We start from the raw sequence: 24,893 nt of genomic DNA on the forward strand, positions 1-24,893 counted from the left end.
GAGCAAATGATAACAACAATAAGAACTAGAAAACAAGATTTCTCAACATTACGATCTAAAGGACAAACTATTACAATAAGATCGAAAGGCAAAATATCACAACAGTAAACTCTAAAAGCAAAATATCATAACAACCAGATCGAAAGAACAAATGATCACAACAATAAGATACAAAAACTAAATATAACAGCAATAAGATATAAAGGATAAAAGATCACAACAATAAGATCTAAAAAAAACAAAATACCAGAAAAATAAGATCTAAACCACAAAATATCACAATAAGACCAAAAGGACACAATCTCACAACAATAAGATTTAAAGGATAAACTATCACAATAGGCACAACAATAGGATGTACAAACAAAATCTCACAACCATACAATCAAAAGGACACAATATCACAGTAAGAAAGAAAGGACAAAATATTGCAAGTATAAAATAACTGAGGGTGCGTGAAGATGATGGAAAGGGCTCCACAAGGCTCTCACCCAGGATGACAGCCACTTCACAGCCAGGGACACAAGAAAGGGGGATAGGCATAGGATGTTTCAAGAGGGGAAGATATTCACCATCCTCTTCATGTTATTTCGATTTGTTTCTCACATAATGCAAAACTCAATTTTTTATTGGTGCTTCATCTGTGACGTAAGCTCTGTTCTGATTCCATATCCTTGGGGTGCAAGAGCAAGGTTTCTAGGCCGGCCCTGGATGCTGTGAGGCTGTTGGCCCATTTCAGGCAATACCATAGGTGGGATCTAGGGTTTTGCGCAGCCTGTCTCCCCAAACTTTTCTTCTAGTTTCATCACAGGTTTTTGGCATACAGTCTAGGACCATAGGGTCTTTATTTAGTTATTTATTAATATATACAGGAGGAACAATGCTCTTTTGATCACAAAAGAACGTACAATAGATAAGAAATCAGATTTGATGGGTAGCTATGAGCTTCTTACAATGGGGTGAGTTTGAGGGACATTCTGACCAGGCTGTGGAGGGGAGTACATGGAACAATCACCGGGGACAAAACATAAGTGGTCATACATAGGTTAAGGACAACCAGCATTGGACATTTGTAAGTGCAGTTAGGTGGTACGGCCAGGTGTGCTTGTGATGTGACCATGACGGGATGTGACCATGATGGGTGAAGTCCTAGAGTGGAGGCAGAGGAAGTGAGGGACAGAGGCAGGTTCGAGGTGAGGGGAAAATGTTAGCTAGCAGGCAGATGAGAGGTAGGTTAAGAGGGTAACTCTGTGGCAAGGCGGTAGGCTTTTAGCTCGGTTTTGAACAAATCTGTGTGGACTGCTTCTCGGATATCCAGGGAAAGAGAATTCCATGCAAGTGGAGCAAGAAGAGAAAAGAGCGGGAGCAATAGGAAGCACAGGCAGGGCGAGGAGCCCCAAGTGTTTTTGAGGAGGCAGAGCAGAGATTACGAGAAGGCTTGTAGTTGGATCGAGGAGGATAGATACAGTGGTGCCTTACCATGGATAGATTTGTGAAGCAGGAAAAGACATTTAAATCTGGCCCCATTTTGCATTGCCAGCCATTCAGCCTGGTGACAGTTCGAGGAAGTAGGTGTGAACTGAGGGAGTTCAAAGAGAGTCCTGGTAGAGAAGTTGATAATCTTATCGAGAGGACAGAAAGCATAGTTGGGGAGACCAAAGAGGATACTGGCACAGTAGTCCAGTTTAGAGAAGACATAAGTCATTAAGGGATGCTTGGTGGTGTTGAAAGAAGAAGGTGCCTGATTTTCATAATATTTAGGAGGTTGAGGCGAGCTGCAGTTCCAGTTTGGGGGATATAAGTAGAGAAGGTGTGATATGGGCCATAGATGACGCTGAGGTTTCTATCTGAAGAAGAGTAGGGGAGAGTGTCAGGTAGGAACTGGATAGGCAGAGGAAGAGATGGGGGAGAGCTTTTGGCTGGGAAGAAGAGCAATTCTGTTTTGGCAGAGTTTAACATCAAAGAGTGCAAAACCATCCACTACCTTTTGTAGTGTGCTTGGCTTTTTTTAGGGGCTTTTTTTGTCCAGGTCTTTGCACATGTGTCACAGGATGTTGGTCTATTTCCTGGCGTTCATGGGCTGGGGGTGGAGGAGTGAGGGAGGAGCAGCAAATGTTTCTGGGGTGATAGGTTACTTATTCCCATTTTCTCAGTCTGAAGCTGAGTATTTCGGCTCAATTATTGGATGTTTTACTGTCTTTTTACTGGTTAGGCAAGGACACCACCCCACACTCCGCCCCATCTGAGGCATTGCAGTAACCTAGCCTGTGGTTGAGCAGGTCGTTCACATCCATGCTTCCGCATCATATGTCATCATTTACTGTGAAGTCCTTTATTTCCCCTGTGACACCTTTCTGTTCCCATTGACACGCCCCTGTATTCAAAATGTGAGTGCCTTCGTTTTCTCTTTTACTCATTTCTTTTGCCTAGTACTTTTTCCCTGTGATGTAAATCCATTCTTTCCCCAAGCGAGAGACTTTTCTTTTCTGTGTGCTAGCCCTCTTTTCCCTCTTTGACCCCACCGTCCCCTGATTCACTAATCGCGCCCGTCCCCTCCCCACTGCACCGGAACCCTCTTTTTAATCTTCACACTCATTCCTTTCTTTTTTACTTAGAAATTCTCCTCTTCTGCAGCATGGCTCATTCGTAGATTCGCAAAACACATTCTTCTGCCACCTCCTGTATGCCTCCAGAACAGTATTTTAAAGAAACAAGTGATAGTCTGTTGCTGTCACCAATGGGAGGCTCTATGGCAGATCCAGAGGGTGGAAGTGTTCAAGCTGCAGAATCTGATTGTGCAGGGAAGTCTAGAACAGTCTGCGTAGTAGAATGTGCAATAGGGCACCAGACATGCACTTCCTTTTCTTCCCCACTAGAAGATGTTTCTATCACCAATTATCTGCTGAGGGGTTTTGGGAAATCTGCAGATGATAACACCAAGTGGCGTTTACCTCCTTTTCCTGTGACTTTAAGTATTCTAACCAAGGGGAGAATGTGCAGCATTCATTCGTATAAGGTGTAAGGCATTGGTGGGTCGACGAAATGTTATGTTATGTTATGTTACTGGTATTCATACCAGACACTGCTGCCATTTGCATGCTCATCCAGAGCTCTCGTGGGTCTGATGGGCATGAGAGTCTTCTCTGCTGCCCATCATGGCAACCATGAAGCAGAAAACAGCACATCTTCCCATTCTTCCACTGTTGGGGCTTTCAAGTCATTAAACAGATATGCTCTGTGTAGAGCCACCTTCCTAACACCGTATCCTCATGAGAAGGGAGTGATTCTCTGTGGGCTCCTATGAAGTCACCCCCACCTCTCCATTCCAGGCTCTTCTCTGCTGAGGTCACTCTACCCCTGCAACCAAGGGAAGCAACGCTCTGACTGCCAGTAAAGGACTGTCCCAGAGAACAATGGCATTGCTGGTTATACTACCCCTCTCCCCTCAATCCGAACTACGTCATCGTCAAGACCCTAATCATCTGCAACCTCAACCTCTATGAACCGCGCCAAAATCAATAGTTGCCATATTGAGCAGACAGAAAATGGATCCATCATTGAATGTTGAGCAATCCTTTGGTGGGAGCACCTCTCATATACAATTGAAAACACCTTCGGTATCTGTTGCCGCTGGATGTTCCTTTGATTGCTTATGAATTGTACGTAACGAGTTAGCTGTGATATTGTAAGATGATCAGGTGAACACTAAGGTCAAGGATAGGACAGCGCCTGAGAAGGTTGCTCAATGCAAAACCTGCCCACCAATTGCCCTATTGGCTTCCATTGGTTTTAACAGGCCCGGACATTGTGCAGCACAGCATGAATGTAACATCCAAAAACGGAAAGAAATAATATACAACAGAACTCCAATTTTTAATTTAGGCCCTTCGTGAAGTCTCACACTGTGGGGTGCACTTCAGATGCACGCTCGGCTGTGTCATTTCATCTACCCATATCACCTCAACATCATGGTTCGCATGTTTGCAAGTTGTCCACAGAATCCAAAATCTCTAGCTTTTGTGCCAATCAATCTGTGATCCCTCTGTTAAAAAAAACCCTCTCTGGACCCGGCAGTTCTGTCTAACTTTCCTCCTATTTCACTTATTCTTTCTCTCTATGAAGTTGCTCGAATCCTTAGTGTCTCCTTTACTGAGTTTATTTCTTGAATCGTCTCTCTTTTTTTATCCTTTTCAATCTGGCTTCTGCCCCGGTCCAGGCATGGGATCTGTTCTAGTATCTGTGGTAGATGACCTTGCCCGTCTGGCTGATTTGGGTGGCATAGGGGCGCTGATTTTATTAGAACTTTCAGCAGCGTTTAACACTGTAGACCACCCCACCCTGGTTGCCCTTTTGTCTTCTGCAGGTCTTTCTGGCCAGGTGCATACCTGGTTTTCTTCTTTTCACTCTTGTCGCATTCAATCTGTCTTGCTCTCTCCCTTTTCTTCCAAACCAGTGCCTCTGTCATGCGGGGTCCCACAAGGCTCTGCCTTGTCACCTATCTTGTTCAATATTTACATCCAGCCACTCCTGGCTCTCATCCGCTCCCACGGTTTCCTCTGCTATTCCTATGCCAACGACACGCAGATTATGCTACGTCTTGATCTGTCTTGCTCTGACATGGCTGCTGAACTTCAGAACTGCATGGAGGGCGTGGATGGCAGGGACGTCATTTAGGGGTTGCCATGGGTCACAACTGCGACCCGTGAAGTCTCCCTTGCTACCCTTGTGGTCTCCCTTGTTACCCCTCAATTTTTTTAAAAACGTTTTTTATATATGTTTTTTTAATGCAATGTCCCGGCCTGTGGCCAGTGGCATGTGGCTGTTTGCTTCTGGAGTGGCTGGCTTTCTTGTTCAGGCCTCTTAAACAGGGGTTCCACAAGTCTAACACTTTCAGCAGTGATCCGGAATAAGAAAGAATAGGAATACCAAATAATTGTTCTTTCTGGAATTCTATTCAATAATTGCTAGACTCATTAAAGGTTTATTTCAGGCAAACTTCAGGGGGTGAGTCACTGATTTAGACACCTCAACTCAGCCTTTCAACCTCTCAGGTTGATAAATGAGTGCCAACACAGCTTGGGTGATATTGTATGTATATGTGTACTATATAAAGCGCTTAAGCGTAAGTACTATATAATAACACATCATTATCATTTGGCCATGGATGTCTGCTTGCATTCACAGTAATTCGGTAGTATGGGCTTCTACACACTGATATTAATGATACATATGGCGATCCATTACTGTATGAAATGCACATCACATTATAGTGATATCATAATCATATTTTTCGTAGTGTAATGAGGAACAATGCAACGCCACTTCCTGTTGTGAAAGATCATGTTCGATTGCTTCTCGTGATATCACTTCGGGGGCGGGTCAAATTACATCACTTCCTGTGATATCATCAGAAGTCAAGGGTCATGTGATGTCACTTCCGCTACCCCTGGCATTTTGTTGAAATGACGTCCCTCGTGGGTGGATGGATGACCAGGAATTGGCTGAAATTGAATGTTGATAAGACAGAGGTGCTGGTAGCTGGATCTGTCTCCCCTTCTTTGTTCTGGACCCCTGACTTCTGGCCTGCTAGTTTCGGACCCTGTCCAGTGCCGGCTACTGTGGTGAAAGATCTGGGCCTTAAAATCTCTGCATCTGTCAGTGGCCCTCATTACGACCCTGGCGGAGTGGGTCTACGCCAGCGGTATTCGCGGCGGACCCGTCCGCCCTACTATGAGTTCCCGTAGCGCCATGGAGCGTTTTCCGCCTGGTTTTTCCGGGCGGAGAAATCCATGGCGCTACGGGACCTTGTTGTTAATTACGCCACCGTATTTTACGGTGGCGTAATTAACGCCTTCCCCACTCCCATTATACCCTATGGGGCAAAAATGGGAATGGGGAAGGGTAAAATGGGGAATGGGGATTTACCGCCCCGCCAAGGTCGGAATGGGGCGGTAAATCCGCCAACCCCCATGGCGGTATCGGCAGCTTTCCGCCGTGCTCCATGGTGCATATTGCACCACGATTTCCGCCAGGGTCGTAATGAGGGCCAGTGTCTGACCACGTGGCAGCTGTCCGTCAAGCTGGCCATCTCAAGTTAAGAACCCTCTGTAAAGTCCTGCTGTTTATTCCCTCTCAATTCCACGCTCCTGTTGTATCTGCTCTAGTCATGAGCAGTATTGACTACTGTAACGCCCTCTATCTGGCTCAACCTGCCTATTTGATTTGTCAACTCCAGCTCTTGCAGAATATGGCTGCAAGAGCTGTGTTTAACCCTCCCTTTTGGTTCTCATATGACTCTCCTCCTACGTCAGCTGCACTGGCTCCCTGTTGGAAAGCGTGTGGTTTTCAAATTTCGGTGTATTTTCCATAGAGCTTTTTACAAACTGGGGCTGAATATCGCCATGAAAACCTCTGTGCCCATGTCCCCTCCAGAGCACGTAGCTCTCAATCTTCGTTAACGATTCAGGTCCCCCGGATAAAATATTCCCAGATAGGCAGTCGAGCGCTCTTCGTTGCTGCAGCAAAGGCCTGGAACTCTCTCCGATTCTCCCTTTGAGCGATCGTTAATCACCTCTCCTTTCACCGCTCCCTAAAGACTCTTCTTTTCTAAATCAGATTTGATCCTATCTCTGCTGGCTACTTTTGGTCTTTTAGTGCCAAGATGCCCTTGTGTGACTGCTGTGCTTAATAAGTTCCATTAACATAAGTAATGTCACTTCAACTTAACAATACTGAAGTTGTGCATGACCAGACTTCAGTTTTGGTTGTTAAACTGCTCCTGTTGCTAAAGAATTGTAACTCCAAGATGCATGGGGAGGGTAGGGGATAGGCAGTGCAGATCAATAAGAGCTGAATGTTCATGACCGGCCATCAACCAAGCTTCTTGAATCGATTCTATGTTTGAGATGGGCAACTTGCTGGCTTCCAACGGTAATCTGTGTTTGAAACGGTTGCTCCCATGAGGTCTTGCCTGCAATTGAGGCAGTCTACTTCAATGGGTCGTGCCAACATCTGGGTGGCTTGAAATGCCGCAAGTAGTTCATGCAGAGTACAAAAACCGACATCACATTTGCTGTTGGAGCTCTAAAGTGTATCCAGTGCGCTCAAAACTAGCTTGAACGTCTAAAGGCAATGGAACTGGGTCACTGCAGCTTTTGGGGTACTTGGAGGCTCAATCCAGGATCTGAGACGAGGAGCACTATAGCTCTGCACCCAAGTTGGCTAGCATCTATTGGGGGTCCTTCATTCCAAGTGAACAGGATCTTTGTTCCATTGCAAAGACAGCAGTGAGGCTTTTGTCCACAGCGGTTCACGTCCCCCACCCTGCGCCCCACTGAACAGGTTGTAGTTGGGGGGGTGGTAGCAGAGCTCAGCTCTTCCTTAGCGGATGAGATGTTCTCCCAACAGGGGTCCAGTGAATCCATGTAAGATCCCAAAGGGGAATCAAGGGATCACAACCTTGTTAATTATGCAATGTCACAATTAACAAATTAAGTATGTTATTTTTTTGGTGCTCATTTTTCATCAGCATGTTGCTGCTGTCTACTCTAGACCTCTACATTTGAATTGCCAAGCTTGCTACTCCTATCCCTACTTAGGATTTATAATCCACTTATTTCTGTACCTTGCTTACAGTGGCTATGAGACACTCAGCCACTGCCCTCTGCAGATGGCTATAATTTCCCCTTTCTGTTTTGCCAGACACTTTGGCTCATAGTTCTTGGTGAGGCGTGTCCCCTGCAATCTGCAGGGTTTGTAAGTAAAAATAATTGTATTTTGGTCCTTTTTACTCAATTGGATAGCCTTGGTGCTCAGCCCCACTGTGTCGCCACTTCCCGGTGAATAATCCCACCTCCCTGCCCACCCACTCCCCTGATTGGTCAAAGCCTGTAACACCAAAAGAGTGTGGGCCTAGACCCACACCCCATTGCCTCCGTGAGCCACTTTGGCTCATAGTTATTGGTGAGGCCTGGCCCCTGCAATCTGTGGGGTTTATAAGTAAAGAAATGTTATTTTGGGCATTGCTACGGAATCAGATAGCCTCAGAGATCAGCCCCACCTTGTCCCTACTTCCCGGTGAATAATCCTGTCTCCCTGCCTACTCCCTCCCCTGATTGGTCCATTGTGCCCATATCACACAACTCACCAGGGCAGCCCACTGCCCGTTGCAGCCCCCTCAGCCAAGGGCCGTGAGACAAAGAGCAGCTCCTACAGAAGCATCTCCAGATTATGTTTGCCAGTGGTAGCAATATCTCATAATTTAGGCAATTAATTTTAGTTGACCATCATTTGCATTTAGGCCTATTGTCTACTGCTATATTCCCAGCAAGGCATCTCTACCTATATCCAGGTATCCAAACATTTGTGGTTACTGCGTGTACTGTTTTTACCTCCATTTCAAGCATTCCGACATCTAGGCGTTTCCGTTTCTACAATTACTGGCCCAACTACCAACCATACTCCTGCACCTGACCCCAACCACACCAGCCATACCTGTGACCTCCCAACATAGGATGCAGCCTACCCACAGGATAGACACCATGCAACACACTACCCAAATCAGAGCCTCACGCTGGCATGCCAGTAGGTCTCATGAGACCTAGCCACACCCCAACCCAACCAACCCCATCAAAATGCCCAACATCCTATCCCTCCATCTTATCTCGCAGCCCCCACGCCACCCTCTGAAGCTCGACAGTATGCGTCCCTCCTCCTCACTCGCTTGCACAACCCCGCCCTCTCCCACCCGCTACATACTCTGCGTAGATCTGGCTCTGCTCAATCGAGAACAGCACGATAGAGAGTAGCACGATGGAGAGCGGGAGTTGAAAACATTGACCTGTGGAGCATACCGTACTGCCAAGAGACCCAGGTAAATCTACCATCCCATGCCACTCCCGCCCCGCCGGCTACTCACCTGCACCCTCTGCTCACACCCCCACAAAACAAAATAGCACTTGCACCCTCTACTCATGATCCCCCTCTCTCAGTGCAGCAAGAGCAGCCCTGGCCAAAACTCCAACCTCCACTCTCACCCACACCCATGGGCCACCTGAAAGTCAAGGAAAGGCCCAGACCTAGGCCATTTCAGGCCCCACCTAGTTTCACCCCTTCTCCAACCCAGATCCCACACCCTGCCACCTCACTATAGAGCCCTAGCCTCCCTGCCAGCACCTAACCCGGTCCTAGTCCTATTCTCCTCTTTGCCTGTCCCCCCGGGCCACCTCCACCCCCCATGCCTCCTCACTACACTGTGCCTCGTCCACCCCTTTCCCCCTCTGACCTCGATAACCCCTCCCCTGGCCAAACCCTACCCCAAACCCCTGCCACCTCTCTTCCCCAACAGGACCCGTAAATCACCTGTAAACATACCCCACCATCTCTCTGGCATCCTCATCAACTCGGGGTCAGTCTCTAAAAGCAAATTCCGCATTGTTGTGCTTATCACAGAAGAAAACACAGATGTCCTTTTCATCAAAGATACCTGGTTTCCTGATGATTATGAGCCCATTGCCCACAAGGCCTTCCCACCAGGCTCCAACCTTATTGTACGGAACAGATTGCAAAGAGGTGGAGTACTTGCGATACTACACAAACACCAATTCCCACTACTAATTAAGGACACTTCAGCCAACACCAAAGACTACGAATCCCTACTGGTAAAACTCCAACTCTCGCCCTCTGCCTCGCACAGATTCCTACTGATTTACAGACATCCTGGCTGTAACAAAAACTTTGCAGACATACTCTGCAATGCTCTGACAACTAACCTCATCCTCCATCTTACACTTACCATCCTAGGGAATTTCAACATCTGGTTTGACTCCTCCTCAAACCCCATGACCGATCTCTCACAGACAACCTAGAAGCCTTCAACTTCACACAGATCAATCTCATGCCCACCCATACTGGAGGCCACACCCTCGATGCGATCTTCAGCACCACAAACACCATTTCCACACTGCCTCCATGCCGCCTATAATGGACAGATCACCCAGCAATCTTCTTCTCTGTACCACTCACAACCATGGGCCACACCCAAGGGTACGCCCGACCACCACCCACCTCCACCCCCTCTCACTCCACTATGGAACAAAGTTGTTATCACCCCAGATCTAGCCAACTCCCTCCTCACCACACTGCCAACACTCTGCCAGCAGGAAGGCCCCCCCCATCAAACTCTTAAACCGCAGGCTCTCAAGTGCCTTTGCACCCCTCACCCCAACAAAACGGCCCTCTCAGAGATCAGGACCCACACCCAGGTGGTACACCACCAACCTCAAATCACTAAAAACCCTCAAGGACCATCTGGAACGGACCTGGAGAACCACTCCTACCACCTAGAACAAAACCATACTAGCAAGTCTAACCAGAGCATATAGATTGGAAATCAGAAAAACCAAGAAAACATTCTGCAGGGACAGAATCCTAAATTCTTGCAACCCAAACAAGGAAATGCATAGAATCATTTCTGAATTAAATTCTCCGGGCTGCTCTAAACCCCCCACCTCCCCAACTCCCAATCCCTATGTGACACCTTATCAGACCACTTCCACAATGCCTCTATCAACAGACACTGCACATCCTCTCTAAATTGGAACACATGCCTCGCCCACTGCCTTTCCACAGCCCAACCCCTGTCCAAACCCCCTTTCAATACAAACCCCCACCTCTTTCACTCCAACCTCACACCAGGAGTTCCAATTGCTCCTAGCACAAAGCCGCTCATCAGGCTTCCCTGAGGACCCCTGCCCACCCACCCGCCTCAAAAATATCCTAGCCTCAACCTGTGCAGGCAGTATTGCACGCTCAATCCTCAACCACTACCTAGTATCAGGAACCTTCCTGAAGCCTTAAAAACCTCCTACAACATGAGCACCAGGGACCACTCTTGTGGTAATAGTGCACTGTAGAAATGATCTTTAACATTAACATCAAACCCCTCCTCGAAAAATCTTCACTCGACCCACTCCTCCCCCGGAACTACCGGCCCATCTCCAACACCTGCTTCATGGCAAAATTCATGGACCGCACAGAATATAAGCAGATCTGCCTTTTCACTGAAGCCTACAACCTCTTGGATTCTGTCCAATGTGGCTTCAGACCACTCCGAGGAATGAAGTCCTTCCTAGTGTCCATCTGTGACGACCTAAAAATAACAGCGGATGCAGAAGGCTGCGCTCTACTCATCCTCCTTGACCTCTCCGCCACCGTCGATACCATCGACCACACCATCCTCCTAGACAGGTTACACACATTAGCAATTAAAGACATTGCCCTCTTTTGGATCTCCTCTTTCATCTCTAATCGTTCACAAATCACCCTCCTCCAGCGGTTCACCTCCACCTCACAACCAGTAACAAAAGGGGTCCCACAAGGAGCATCCCTATCCCACCATCCTCTTCAACATCTATCTAAACCCACTACCCACACTCATCCGCTCCCACAACCTCACCTGCTACAACTATGCCGACGACACCCAGATCCTTAAAATATCAAAATCGACAGGTTTTAACCCACCAGATCTATCATCATGCCTCTCGGATGTTGACTACTAGATGACGACCAACCACCTCATCCTCATTCCTGGGAAAATGGAAATCCTAGCCTGTGGAAAACAGCGCTTCTTCCCCAACCTTTTCCCTGGCCTCAATCCCTAGGCCCCTCACCGGCAACCTCCACATCAGTGAAAAACCTTGGATGCACAGTGGACACAGATCTATCCTTTGTTCAACACATCAACTCTGTATCCAAAACCTGTTTCTTCCATCTACGCATCCTCAGGCACATCTTCCCATACCTCACCTATCCTCACTGTTTCTCTGCCATCATCTCCATCATCCTCTCCTGCTTAGACTATGCAAACTGCCTTTACCTGGGCGCACCAGCATTTCAGCTGAGGAAACTGCAAAGAATCCAAAATGCTGCTGCCCGCATGCTCTTTAACCTACCTCCCACAGAATACATTAGCTCTACACTAAGAGTGCTCCATTGGCTCCCTATTGGTCGATGCACTTTAAAGCCATGTGCATCACTCACCGGGACCTCCAGAGCGGTGTGCAGTCATAATGTCGAAAATAACATGTCGAATGACAAAAATGTGGAAAAAATGTCCAAAAAAAAAAAGTCAAATCTATTATTTTTTTATTTATATGTATTTTTTGGGTTTGGTAAGTATAAAAAATGGGTAAAATAAAAAAAAAGGGGGGGTTGTGGGTGGAACCCCCCATTTCGAAAAAAAACGTATTGAAAAAAAAATGCGACTTATTTTTTTTCGACATTTTTTTTTCGACATTATGACGTTCGACATTTTTGTTTTCGACATTATGACTATAAACCCTCCACAGCACCAGCCCGGAATTCCTCCAAGACAAAGTCACTTGCTACCACCCCTCAAGGACTCTCAGATCCGGCACAGCATCCCTCCTCGTTGTCCCACATTATAACTGCACCAGACTGGGCGGATCCTCCTTCTCTGTCCAGGCGCCAATCATCTGGAACTCTCTACAATACTGACAATCACTTGGCATTCAGAAAGGCCCTAAAAACCTGGCTCTTCCCTTCCCCTCCTGTAACCCTCCCACACTCTATACTGTTGATAGGCGCACAGAAAAACTGACCGAAACACAGTAACACTCCTTTTCCATCAATACCCACACTGATGCTGGCAGCGTTCGCAACGGCATACAGTGACAAATCCACATCCTTACCCCAGAGCCCCTCACTGACAGACGATCATACACACAAAGCGCATTGAGGCCATACAAATGGGGAAAGAGTGCTACATAAATGACGACTACAATACAATACAATATTATTGCCTTTAGATTTGGTTAAACAATTTTTACAACTTCTTTGAGAAAAGTTTTTTTTTTAATCACTTTATTTAACATTTTAAACAACAATCAAAACTCAGTACAACAATCTCCATATCACAACATTATGTCCAAATTGCAAAACTTATAATAACATTAGAACTAAAATAGACTAATCAAATACATAACAATATGGATATTTATAACTCACGTAGAATAACATTTTACAACCTTATAAAAGATCCATGACACACAACCAAAAAAGACAAAGCAACAGAAAAACGCACAACTAACAGTCCCCCACCACCATAAAATGTCCCCCAGTCAAGGGACATACCATGAAACACTGGAACCTGTACTCTCAACGTTTAGGTCATTAAAAGGTCCCCAAAGCCAAGAATAATGTCTCTCCCTCCCTTGTCCAAATAGCATAACTTTTTTTTCATAGTCCGACAAGATTTGCATGCCAATAGCCACTCCTCCACACCAGGTTTCTTTCTAGATTTCCAAACTCGCAATATATGTTTCATCGCTAAAACCAAAACCCTATTAATCCAATCTGCACCATCCCTAGCCCTGTCCCCTCTTCCCCTGTTGGATAACAATATGGTCGAATGGAAAGTGCGAGGAAGTTTCTCCTCCAATACAAGGTCTAACCTATCCAATCCACCAGACCAAAAATCAGACAATCTTGAGCACATCTATAACATATGCATCAAAGAACCCCCGCCACATCCACAACCCCAACAAGAATCAGAATCCGAAAGTCCCAACCTAGCCATCTTGGATGGTGTCCAATATAATCTGTAGAGGACCCTTTGTCTAATATATCGTAGCTGTAAGTCCATCTTTGCTTGCACCCCTACATGAAGTAAATAGACCCATTCCTGAATAGGGATATCCATACCAAGGTCATTCATACAAGCCTGGCAAGGTTTATCCCAAGCCTCCACATCCGTTCCTTCTATCGGCATTAACCTCATATAGTGAAAACCACACACGAGGTAGAGCGGAGAATTTCACACAATGAAGGTCTCTCATTCATGACCCCGTCCAACATCCCTGTCCTTTCAGTCAAGAGAGCATTCAAGGCATCATAACAACCTCTTTCCCTAGCCCCAATCCCAAAAGATGTTCTCAATTGGTCAAAGGGGATCATGTGATCGTTTAGCCACACATCATGAATTCTAAGTATGCCCCTACTGATCCAACTCTTCCTGCATAAGGGCCTATTCGCTAACTGCAAACATGCATTATGCCACAAAGATGCATCATAATGCATCCAAGCATTCCCACCATCAATCTCCATAAAACACAATAACGCCTCCCTAGTAGCACACATTGTAGGCAGCATCTTCACTGAAGACGGTACTTTTAATATAGAGTATATATCTCTAATAGCATAAGGTGAAAAATGGGTACTCTCAATAATATGCCAATTGGGAACATATTCGATAATATCAGAGAAGTATGAGTTCGATTTCTTCAAGAGAAAGCCAGTGCAATAATTCATCAAGATCGGGTATCCAAATCCCCCATCCTTCACAGGACATGTTAAAATAAATGTATGAACTTTAGGCCTTTTACCTTCCCCCCCAAAGAAATTCTTGGAAGGCTTTGTCAACAGGAGTAATTACTTTTTTCGAGAATTTTAGGGGGATGGACTGTATGATGTAGAGAATCTTTGGTAAAAGTACCATTTTAATGGCATTAATCTTGGCCCATATCCACATCTTCAACTGGCCCCACTTTAATATGTCCCTTTTAATTACCTCCAATATTCATGATACATTGAAAGCAGCCATTCTTTTCAAATCTCGGACCAAGTGAATACCCAGATACTTAATTGTCCCTATTTCCCAGTGGCAGTTCCAAGAACCAAAAACATCACGTGGGATACTAACATCCAGAGGGAAGGCCACTGTTTTTCCCCAATTTATTTGTGGCCTGACAACTGACCTACCTCTTCAAACATATGTTTAAGTTTCACACATCCCTCCTCCAGATTAGACAAGATAATAGTCATGTCATCAGCGTAGCACAAAACCCTTTAACTAATTATTTCAAAATCGAAGGCCATGAAGGCCCTGTTCATGTTTCAAGTATAAAATGAGGGGTTCCAATGCCAGATTAAACAGGTATGGAGACAATGGGCAACCCTGTCTAGTCCCCCTAGACAACAAGAATGAGGAGGACATAACCCCATTCACCCATACCTTCGCACTAATATCGGAGTTCAATGCTCTTATAGTCCTTATGAATGTGTCACCAAATCCCATCCTCTTAAGAGTGTGATAAAGAAAAGACCAATTGACCCTGTCAAAGGCCTTTTCTGCATCCATAAAAAGCAACAAGGTATCCCGAGTCTTTGTCTTCGGTAGACCCATAATGTCAATCAACTTCCTAATATGATTGTAACCATATCTACCTCTCATAAATCCAACCTGCGAACTATCAATCAGCTTACCAATGCACGCATCCAGTCTATTAGTCAATATTCTAGTAAAAATGTTGAGGTCCACATTCAGAAGTGAGACCGGCCTATAATTCTCACATTTTCTACCATCTCTTCCCGGTTTCGGAAGAACGATAACACAAGCATCTTTCATGGTGGGACAAATTATCCAGTTCCTCATAAAGCCATTATACAGGGTGCGCAGGAACGGTACCAGCACACCACTCAACGTCTGGTAAAATTCTACTGGAAGACCGTCTATCCCCGGTGACTTACCCTTATTGAGCTGACCAATTGCTATCAATAATTCAACCTCCATAATAGGGCTATCCACCATCACAGACTGATCCTCACTCCAATTTGGCATAACAATCTTATCAAAAAAGGAGTCCATATCATCTGAAGTCAGGAATTGATCCCCCCGATATAAAGTATGATAACCCTCGCATATCTCACCCTTTTTAATAATATTTTCACCATTGTCATCTACCAATTTTTGAACAAAGGAGCTATCCGTTAGGCCCCGTAACCTATTTGCCAGCAGTTTCCCATTTTTGTCACCTTGCTCCCAGAACTTTTGCTTCATAAAGAACATGCCTTTTTCATATTGGACATCCATTTTTTGCCTGAGTAGTTATTTGAGTCTTCCCACCACTATCCTATCCCCATCACTCTTAGATACTGCATAATTTTTCTGTGCTTCCTCCAACTCCCTTTCCAATTTCTGAAGCTCAGTCAAGCTCTTTTTCCTAACCCGGGATGTAATATTCATAAGTTCCCCCCGTACAGTCGCCTTATATCGTTCCCAGACCATGATATCAGAAGCCGAGCCAACATTAATTTCAAAGTAATTCTTCGTGAAACCCTCCAGAGAGTCAGCTACCCCCTGTTCTTGTAATACATACGTTTTAAGTCGCCACTTAGAAAACCCTGTCCTTTCCTGCCCTATACTCAACTGCATCGTCATCAGAGAGTGGTCCGAAATACTTCTTTCCTTAATAGTCACATCCTGTAATTTGCCAGCCAACCTATCAGGATTAAGAAAATAATCCTTGAGTGAGAGTCAGGCACCGGCGAGTGAAAGGAGAATTCCCTCTCCTCCGGATGAACAAACCTCCAAGCATCAATTAAATCCATGCTATCCATAAACTCTTTAAAGGTCCTACTTGCGCTCTCAGCAGTATATCTACATTGTGCTGAACGGTCCATTTTCCCGTCAATCACACAGTTGAAGTCACCCCCTAAAATCATATATTCCCCGCCCATCTCTCTCAAAAGTAAGGACAGTTTCCCAAAGAAAGGACTACCACCACTACATGGACCATAATTGAACCTATCGTAATTAGCTTATATTCATATTTAACATCAATAAGAAGTATCCTCCCTTCCTCATCCATCACTGCCTTTTCTATCTGAAGCAGCAGACCTTTGCACAGTAGTACACCCACTCCCCTTGATTTAGAACTGTTGCAATTTTGAAAGGACTCAGCATACCATCTATTTTTGAGCAGATGTATTGAATCATCCAACAAATGAGTTTCCTGAATAAGGACAATATCAATCTTTTCCCTCTTCAGCCTGTTCAGTACCTCTTTCCTTTTCCTTGGAATGTTAAGGCCTTTAACATTCCAGGAACATACCCTCAGATCACCCATCGACATGCGTTATACAACCCGAAACCATCCATACAGTTCCAGAACATATTCAATTCAAAGGATGAAAGGGGGAAGCGAATAGACTGAGTTGTGTAGACACCACAGGACAACACACAACAAACACACCGAATCCATGAACAGCACACCCTGCAAAACTGTAAGGTGATAGTGAGTGCATTTATTTACAAAAACTCCAAAGTCTTGAACTGCAATTGCCCCAGAACCCACACCCAATTCTTATTCAGTAATAATAAATAACAATAATCTTTCCCATATTACCCTTAACAATATCTACAAAGAACTCCAAATCAGAATGAAGACCATGAGTAACCCTCCATTTTCCCACCCGGAGCCCAATACCATTTCAAAGCCAGTATTAGTGAAGCTAAAAGGTGCGCAACCTAGAATCTTCATCCCAAAACCGACAACGTATAATACCATAGACCCAACAGTCTGTCATTGCAATTTAACCATCCTAAATATCTCATTCAAATCCCAAAAATATATTCAGTGTGAAAAAACGTATACCATATCCCACATCCAAGCAATGTTGATAATAACACCCCATCCCCAGCCTCCCTGGAAACCTGCAAAAGCGTGCATTCATAGCAGCCCTCCATGGCACAAAGACTTCAACTCATCTGTAACACAACCACCCGCACCCACTAGTGTAAACCAGTGAGAGATCGATGGCAAGGTAGACTACTCAACATCAGACTTCTAAAAAAATGGCCTTAAACTCAGTTTCTGCCTAGACCTATCAATCGGTGCTCATTATCAAACCAGATTACCACGTGGCCTATAGAGAACTAAAATCTACAGGAAGCATCAGTAGGCACCAGCAACCCCCTCCCCAACCACACTCCCTCATAACCCAGAGCCCTCTCACAAGAAGAGTATGGCCCACATCTTCCCCACCCCTAATCAGCACTTAGGCCAGAGTACACATTGGTTTGAAATACATGTAAACACACAGTACCAAATAGGAATGCATCATAAATCACATTTGCGAGGAAGTGCATCTGGAATCAATGTCCGCTGGTCTCCAGAACGCTCTTGTCACTGTCCAGCAGCCCACAGCCACAGGTCGATTACGAGTCTCTAAAAGCATGGTAAGCACTCACTTGTCCTTCAGCGCTCCCCTGAACCCGTTAAACAGTATTTGAGTCACCCATGTCTTTTGGGCATATCAACGTACCTGGATTCTGTCCCTTCCCCTCTATAACAACACAGATCAATCCTGTCTCATGCGCAGACAACCATAGGAACTGGTCCAGATCACAACAGAAATCAAAAGCCCAAAAAACCCAATGTGTATATCGCGGCTGTAGAGTTGGCACCAATACGCAGCAACATGAAGGAAGGCAATGGGAAGGGGAGCGAAGGCTGGTGAGAGGAAGGGACTGCGAATTACCAGTTAATCTGTAAATGGCTGGCCTGCCATTTTTGTACGGATCATTGCCAGAGACTGGAGTGAGCTACGTGAGCATTGTTAAGCTGTTCCAGAGAGCCAGTTACATGAAAGTATTAATATGCCTGAGGTACTAAATCCCTCCACTGTCCTCGTACGTACTCAGCAAACGGAGGGAGAAATGTGGCCACATAGATTCCCCAGTGCCGTGAAATTAGAGAGCAGGGAGGCAAGCGTCCACAACCCGAAACAGTGCGGTGAGCAGGAGCAACAAAAAAAAAGAAGTCTCCGAGGAGATGCAGATTCCATGGGAGGGGAGTATGTGAAGACCCCTGGAGAAGACCACCAGGAGGCAAGAGAGGGGGGGGCCGAGGAGGTCAGCAGATCCCTGCATACTGTCAAAAACACAATAGAACCCAGTGGAGGCGTAGGAAGACAACAGGGACCGAAAGCCGGTCGGAGCATGGTATTAGAAAGATGGGCCCCATCAGCAGCACCTACCGCCTGATTCCAGCCAGAACGAATCCTCTGTCCATGACTGGCAACAATCCTAAAGTGTACTCCATAATACGCAGGGATCTACCTCCTTGTGAGACACTGACATCCATTAATCACGTCCTCTGTGACGTGATACAACGTGAGACAACGTGAACAACACCAGTTGAGTACAGAGACCAGCACTTTTTCAATAAATTCCATGGGTTTGCCTCTCTTCATGTCTTCAGGAAGGCCAGCACTCTCACATTGTTCCGCCTTGAAAAATGTTCCTACTCAGAGAGTTTCAAAAACAATCTATCATTTCTTGATTGCAGGTCTTTAATCTGGCTTTCCATCATTTCCACTGTGCTATCCATACCATTCAAATGGTTGGTTCTCAACTCTGTTAAAGTTTGAAGTTAGTTCAAAGTATCTTTCCTCCGCCCTAGACACCTTGTCTTTGATCTCATTCACATCCAAAGTCAATTTAGTAAGCATGTCTAGAATGTTATCCTCTCTCTGATCTGAAGTCTTCTCGCCACCCCCTTCTGTCTCTTTGCAGGTTGTTTTGTATCAGGTGAGACTGGTTCAGCCATAGTAGTGTAGAGTAGGAAATCAGTTCAGGTGCAGGAGCTCAGCCTTCAGGCAGCCATCTCTGAAGCTGACAGTTCTAGAATCTGAGAAAAGTTTTAATATTATGCTAAAGTGAGTTTTTTAAAATCTTAATATTTCACTAGTGATGTTGATGTAATCATGTATATTTTTATTGTTGGGATACATGTCACACGTGAAATTGTATTCATTGTTTTGTTATAAGTTTCACTGTGATTTACTTGTGAAAGGTTTATTTTAAACCAAAACACAAAAAATACCTTTTTCAAAATCATTGTATTATCTGATGTAGCCAACATTTCACCTGACTTCTTTTAGCAGGATCAGGTCTCTTATCCATCGGTGTATCTTGGCACATTGGCCATGAATAATATAAAATGATACTATTTCACACCATTGAGGGTCCCAGTTGTGCATCATTTTGAACAAGGAATTGTTACCAGTTCCTTCGTGAAAGCCAAATATCTTTTCAAAAACAATAGGTTACCCTTTTGAAAACATGTGATATTGAAAACTGTTCTTACCAGGTATTTTTTTTGTTACCACAGCAGAACGGCTTAATAAAGAGCATGTAGGTGTCATCACAACCAAAACAGAACCCAGGATTCCAGTTAACTTCATTGCGGCTTGACTATTTTTCAATTTTAAGTGGTAGCTTTGAGACATAGCCACAAGATGACAAAATAACAGAAATCATGTGGTTGGTGCTAGTCATGGCGCTATTAGCTATTAGTGCCATGACTAGTACCATTAAAGGTACTGTGTCTGCCCTCGTTCAGTGGGAACTTACCGGTCTAGTCTGACCTTTGCGGGACCGGTAAGTCCCCATTGAAAATACCATTCCCCATTCCCATTTCAGCCCCCACAAGGGGGCCTTAGCGGGACCCGCAAAGGGACCTCGTAGTAGGGCACAAATGGTTTACCGGCACCAATGTCCTTAACGGTGCCCGGTATCCCTTTGCGCCCTACTCGGAATGACCCCCGTATGAAAGTTGCCTTGTCCCAATTTCTCATACGATTTCCATCTTGTGATTCTGGGCAAATCCAATTGTCCATGTGTCTCAAATTGTAAATATGTGGAATGTGAAGATGGTAAAACAGCCATTTAGTATTTTACTTGTCTTTTTATAGTATTCGAAGACTATAGCTAGTCTTTTTTTAGCATTTCATAGTATTTGTTTTGAGCAGCATACCATATGAAGACTATTCAGCATGCTGAATACTGGTCAATTACTTATAGAATACTAAACAAATGCTTTAATCTTCATTTAGTATTGAATACTACATTACCACTATTGACCACTACTGAGAAGACAAAAAAAGATGAAAATAAGATCTTCCATTTCAGTGAGGGGTTCTCTTCCCACCACATCCCGGGTTTCTGTAATCAGATCTCTGGGACCCTCTCACCGTAGAGTTCTATGGACAGCCCCTCATTGTCAAGATTTTTTTACTACAATAAACATTCTCTGTAAAATTGTAAGTTGCTCTTTTTGGGGCTACACGTGTTTTATCAGACCATATCCAGTGAGTGTGATTAAAAAGGAAGGATGATACGGCACATCTAACAGTTTTTTAACCCATTCGTTGACACCCATAGAAATAGAATGTTGCCAGAGACGTGTCATTAAAAGGCAGAGAAGAAAAGAAGGGCGGGGATTAGCAAAGGGGAGTTTCTAGTGCAACGGTGGACAACTTGCAGCTCTCTCCAGGTGGTCTGGTCTATGACTCCTATGATCTTCACCATTGACTGTCCTGGCTCTGTGGCTGATGGGAGTTGTTGGTCAGAACATCTGGAGGGCTGCAGGTTGTCCACCACTGGTCTAGATTCTGGATGCTGATGTCACTTTTTAAATGTTTTTTTAAAAGGACAACATTTAATTGTTTTTTTTTAAAACAGGTCTTCCAAAAGATATCCCTTGACCCCGAATAACCCTTCTCTTTTTCCCTGTCTGGACATCTCAGACTCTTCTCTTCCTTTGCTCTGGGCTGGACCAGTCTATCTGTCTATCTCTGTGTTGATAACTGGCTAGTGATCTCTGTGTTTGTGTCACCTGGGATGAGCCTCTTTAGTCTTGTAGCCCTTCGTTGACTGATCATTTCTTTTACTCCGCCCACGCAGACACGTCTCGGAAGCCCAAGGATGATGAGAAGGACGGGCAGGTGTACTCGTTCGTGTCACGGCATGAGATGGAGATGGATATCAAGGCGGGGCGCTACCTGGAGCACGGGGAGTATGAAGGCAACCTCTACGGGACAAAGATTGACTCCATCCACGAGGTGGTGGAATCCGGCAAGATGTGTATTCTGGACGTCAACCCCCAGGTGAGAACACCAGCAAGAGGGCGAGGGTAGAGGCGGGGGGAAGACGCTAGCAGGGGTGGGGAGTGAAGGCAGAGATGCTAGAAGGAGGCTGGAGGATTACGCTGGCTTTGGTTGTGGAAACAGAGTTAAAATCTGTCAGAACGGCGGGAGGGTGGGTGATTGAGTGAGTGAGTGAGTGAGTGAGTGAGTGAGTGAGTGAGTGAGTGAGTGAGCAACCATACTAATATAGTTAACTATGCCATAAAAGGAATTGATTTGCACTGTGGGCACAGATATGGATAGGGCAAGGTTTCTCAACCTCCGCAATTTGTATTTATTTTGAGCCAAAGACAGATCTAGCAAACCATGACACATAGATTCAATCCTAATTCTGTTTTTAAACTAGCATCAAGGTTTTCAAGCAGGCACACACAAGTCAAGAACGTTGAACCCTAATGATCGTATTGGTTCTATGTGAAAGTGTCGCCAGGGTCGCAGTGAGGTGTTTTTATCCTGATCCCTAAAAAGCCTCCCCCAACTTATTGATCCACCCCATGCATAGCAGAGTGAAGGGGACACATGGCGAACACCTTCCCTGTGAGTTTCCCCAGCCACCGCTTTGGATCCCATGTGTTCCACGAACAGCTCTTCCACTGACATGGCATCCCTGCAATCTAATTCGATTTACTGAGATTCATAATTAGTTTAATATTTTGCATACATCCAGTTACATACATGTCATACAAATAACTGGTTCCACATCAGTGAAATAGTGAGTAATTGGTGCAGCAATTCTTAATAAAGTCCGTGTTGTGTTTGCAATAGTGGGAGGTTTTTTTTAAAAAAAAGCTGCAGCTGCAATATGAATTTAAAACAGCACTTGTAACAATCAACATGTTGACACTGTTTCAAACTAATCGCAGGTGTACTTTGGTCTTCATCAAGATGTGGGCAGGGGCATTCGTGTCTTTTATGAGGGTGCTACTACCTGCGCCTTGCAGAACTTTTCAGGCCAGTTCAGCTATCGGGAGAATAGCTCAGCGGTAACAAAAAACAAGACCATACTGGAGCAACACAGGTTCGATCTCTGGGTTCGTGCTTAGAAACCTCTGGGGATTAAGTGCTCTATAAGTAGCCAATTATTATAATAAAATCTGTTGCTTTATCATTGAAGCTCAGAATGTGAACTAGACAGTTAAGGGCCTTGATTTATTGTCCAATGTATTAGATGTTTATGCAGTTAAAATGTCCGGGTAAAAGAAATCCTGTTCAGTGCTTACCCTGCAGTGTTTTAGAGGTAGGCCTTCTGCACCAAGTCATTTACATGCATCCTGCTTCATACGGACGGGCTCAGGTGTCCATCCGGGTCATGTACAAAGCGTGCCGGTGTAACGTCACTTTTTGCTACCCGTCAGAAAATCCTATTGGTAGGAAAATCTGACAGGAATTATAATGTCATGTTTTGCTACCCGTCAGAAAATCCTACCGATAGGAAAAAGTGACGGGGTAGGAAGGAATAGGAAAATCTGACCGCCTGGCCTGTCATTTTTTCCTACCTGTCACAAAATCCTACCGACAGCAGGCATTGAGCAACCCACCCAGAGGTAGGAAAAAGTGACGGGGTAGGAAAATCTGACAGCCTGGCCTGTCCCATCGTCTCGTCCTTCACTACATGAACCCCCTTCAATACAAGACGCTACAATCCCCCTGGTCACACATACCCTGACCGCCTAGTACTTCCAAGTCACACCATAGCTATCTACACACCTTCATAACCCTCCAACAATTCCCTTGATTACTTGTGAACTGATTCACCCATTACAACCTACTTGGTGCTGGCTGCATGAGCGCCTCTACGACAACCCCCATTTCAAGGAAGCTTCTCCGCTTCAAACCATTACTCCATCCAATCCTCTCGATAGCAATCACAACTTACAACTAGACATACAACCCAAGCTCTCCTCTTCCTCTCACCACCTCCTGCTGGTACCATCCTTCTTGAAATGCACCCACCTGGCCCCTCGTTGTACAACGCCTCCCCCGCCAAGACTGTCACTAACGAAAGGAACATATATACCACCTCTGTTCGTCTATCCACCTATACCCTCGGTACGTACTCTACTTTCCATCTCTTCCCTTCATTCACCCTTCCACTTACTTCTGCCAGCCAAGGTACGTACAGGCCTCACCCATTCCCTCTTCTCCCCCCCGCTACCCCATCCTCTGTTGCGCCTTTCCCGTATTCTTAATAAGCCCACTATTCCAGCCTCCTCACTCCCTACCCCCTCCCTTGTCCCCGGTACGCACCGGCCTTCTTCGCTCTGCTCTTCAGAATGAGACAGTCGCCAGTGCAGATATCGTACTTTAAAAATAGGGAAAATAGAAGTAGCGTTTAATGAAGGTAGTCATGGCCCTTTTATTATCGCATATCTACTTAAAATGATACATAAAAGAATAAACTGTCAAGCACCAGCACACACAGGGTCAGCAACGAGGCGGGCCCGATGCCACTGAGGTCAGGGGCAGCACCTGGCAGCCCTGTGAGGCCGTCGCCTTCCAATATATCTTCTATCGCACGCGACGCAGAACAGCACCACCCGACTGCTTTCACAGGGGGAGCAGGAGCTGTGCTTTATTTGGCTTTCAAAAATGCATATACATAGCGCATCTGAGCGCCATTTATTGAGGGGGCGAGCGGAGGAGACTCTGCTATTTCGGCACCCCTGCCCCCAATGCTTCACTACACACAAACATCACAGAGGCAATATGCCCTGGTCTTTCTACAGCACAATTCCAACCATGGAAGTGACTTTTGAATAAGTTGCCATAAGTAAGCAAAATGGGAAACAAAAGCAAATGTAAGTTATTTAAGAACAAACTTACCTGGAAAGGCAGCAGCAGTACTCTGGGATTCTACACCTTTCTCCATCCAATTCAGCAAACAAAGAGGGCTACTACTCCCTAAACCTGTGCATATTAACATTTCCCTGCCTCCCACTATCCAGCCTTGCCTCTGGACAGCCCCTCACACCTTGCCCCAGTATTCGGCCAATGTCCTTCTGCCATCCTCTTCACCCCAGCATGCCCTCCCTTTTATCACACTCTCCCATTTGCCAGGCGCCCCTTCCCCTTGGAGCTGCCTGCATCCCTTCCCCCCAAGCCGG

General features: G+C 45.4%; 1 protein-coding gene across 9 annotated transcripts in view; it reads left to right on the forward strand.

Annotated features, from left to right (window-relative positions):
* Window positions 1–24,893, forward strand: part of MPP2 (MAGUK p55 scaffold protein 2) — a 670,534-nt gene that overhangs the window by 584,476 nt on the left and 61,165 nt on the right. For all 9 annotated transcript variants that reach the window (XM_069634347.1, XM_069634350.1, XM_069634348.1 and 6 more), the window contains one exon: window positions 21,548–21,750. In XM_069634347.1, coding sequence (XP_069490448.1) covers window positions 21,548–21,750 — 203 coding nt within the window. The remainder of the gene's footprint in view (window positions 1–21,547; window positions 21,751–24,893) is intronic.

This window comes from Ambystoma mexicanum, chromosome 13 (genome assembly GCF_040938575.1).
Source record: "Ambystoma mexicanum isolate Mex_15411 chromosome 13, UKY_AmexF1_1, whole genome shotgun sequence".
Classification (NCBI taxonomy): Eukaryota; Metazoa; Chordata; class Amphibia; order Caudata; family Ambystomatidae; genus Ambystoma; species Ambystoma mexicanum.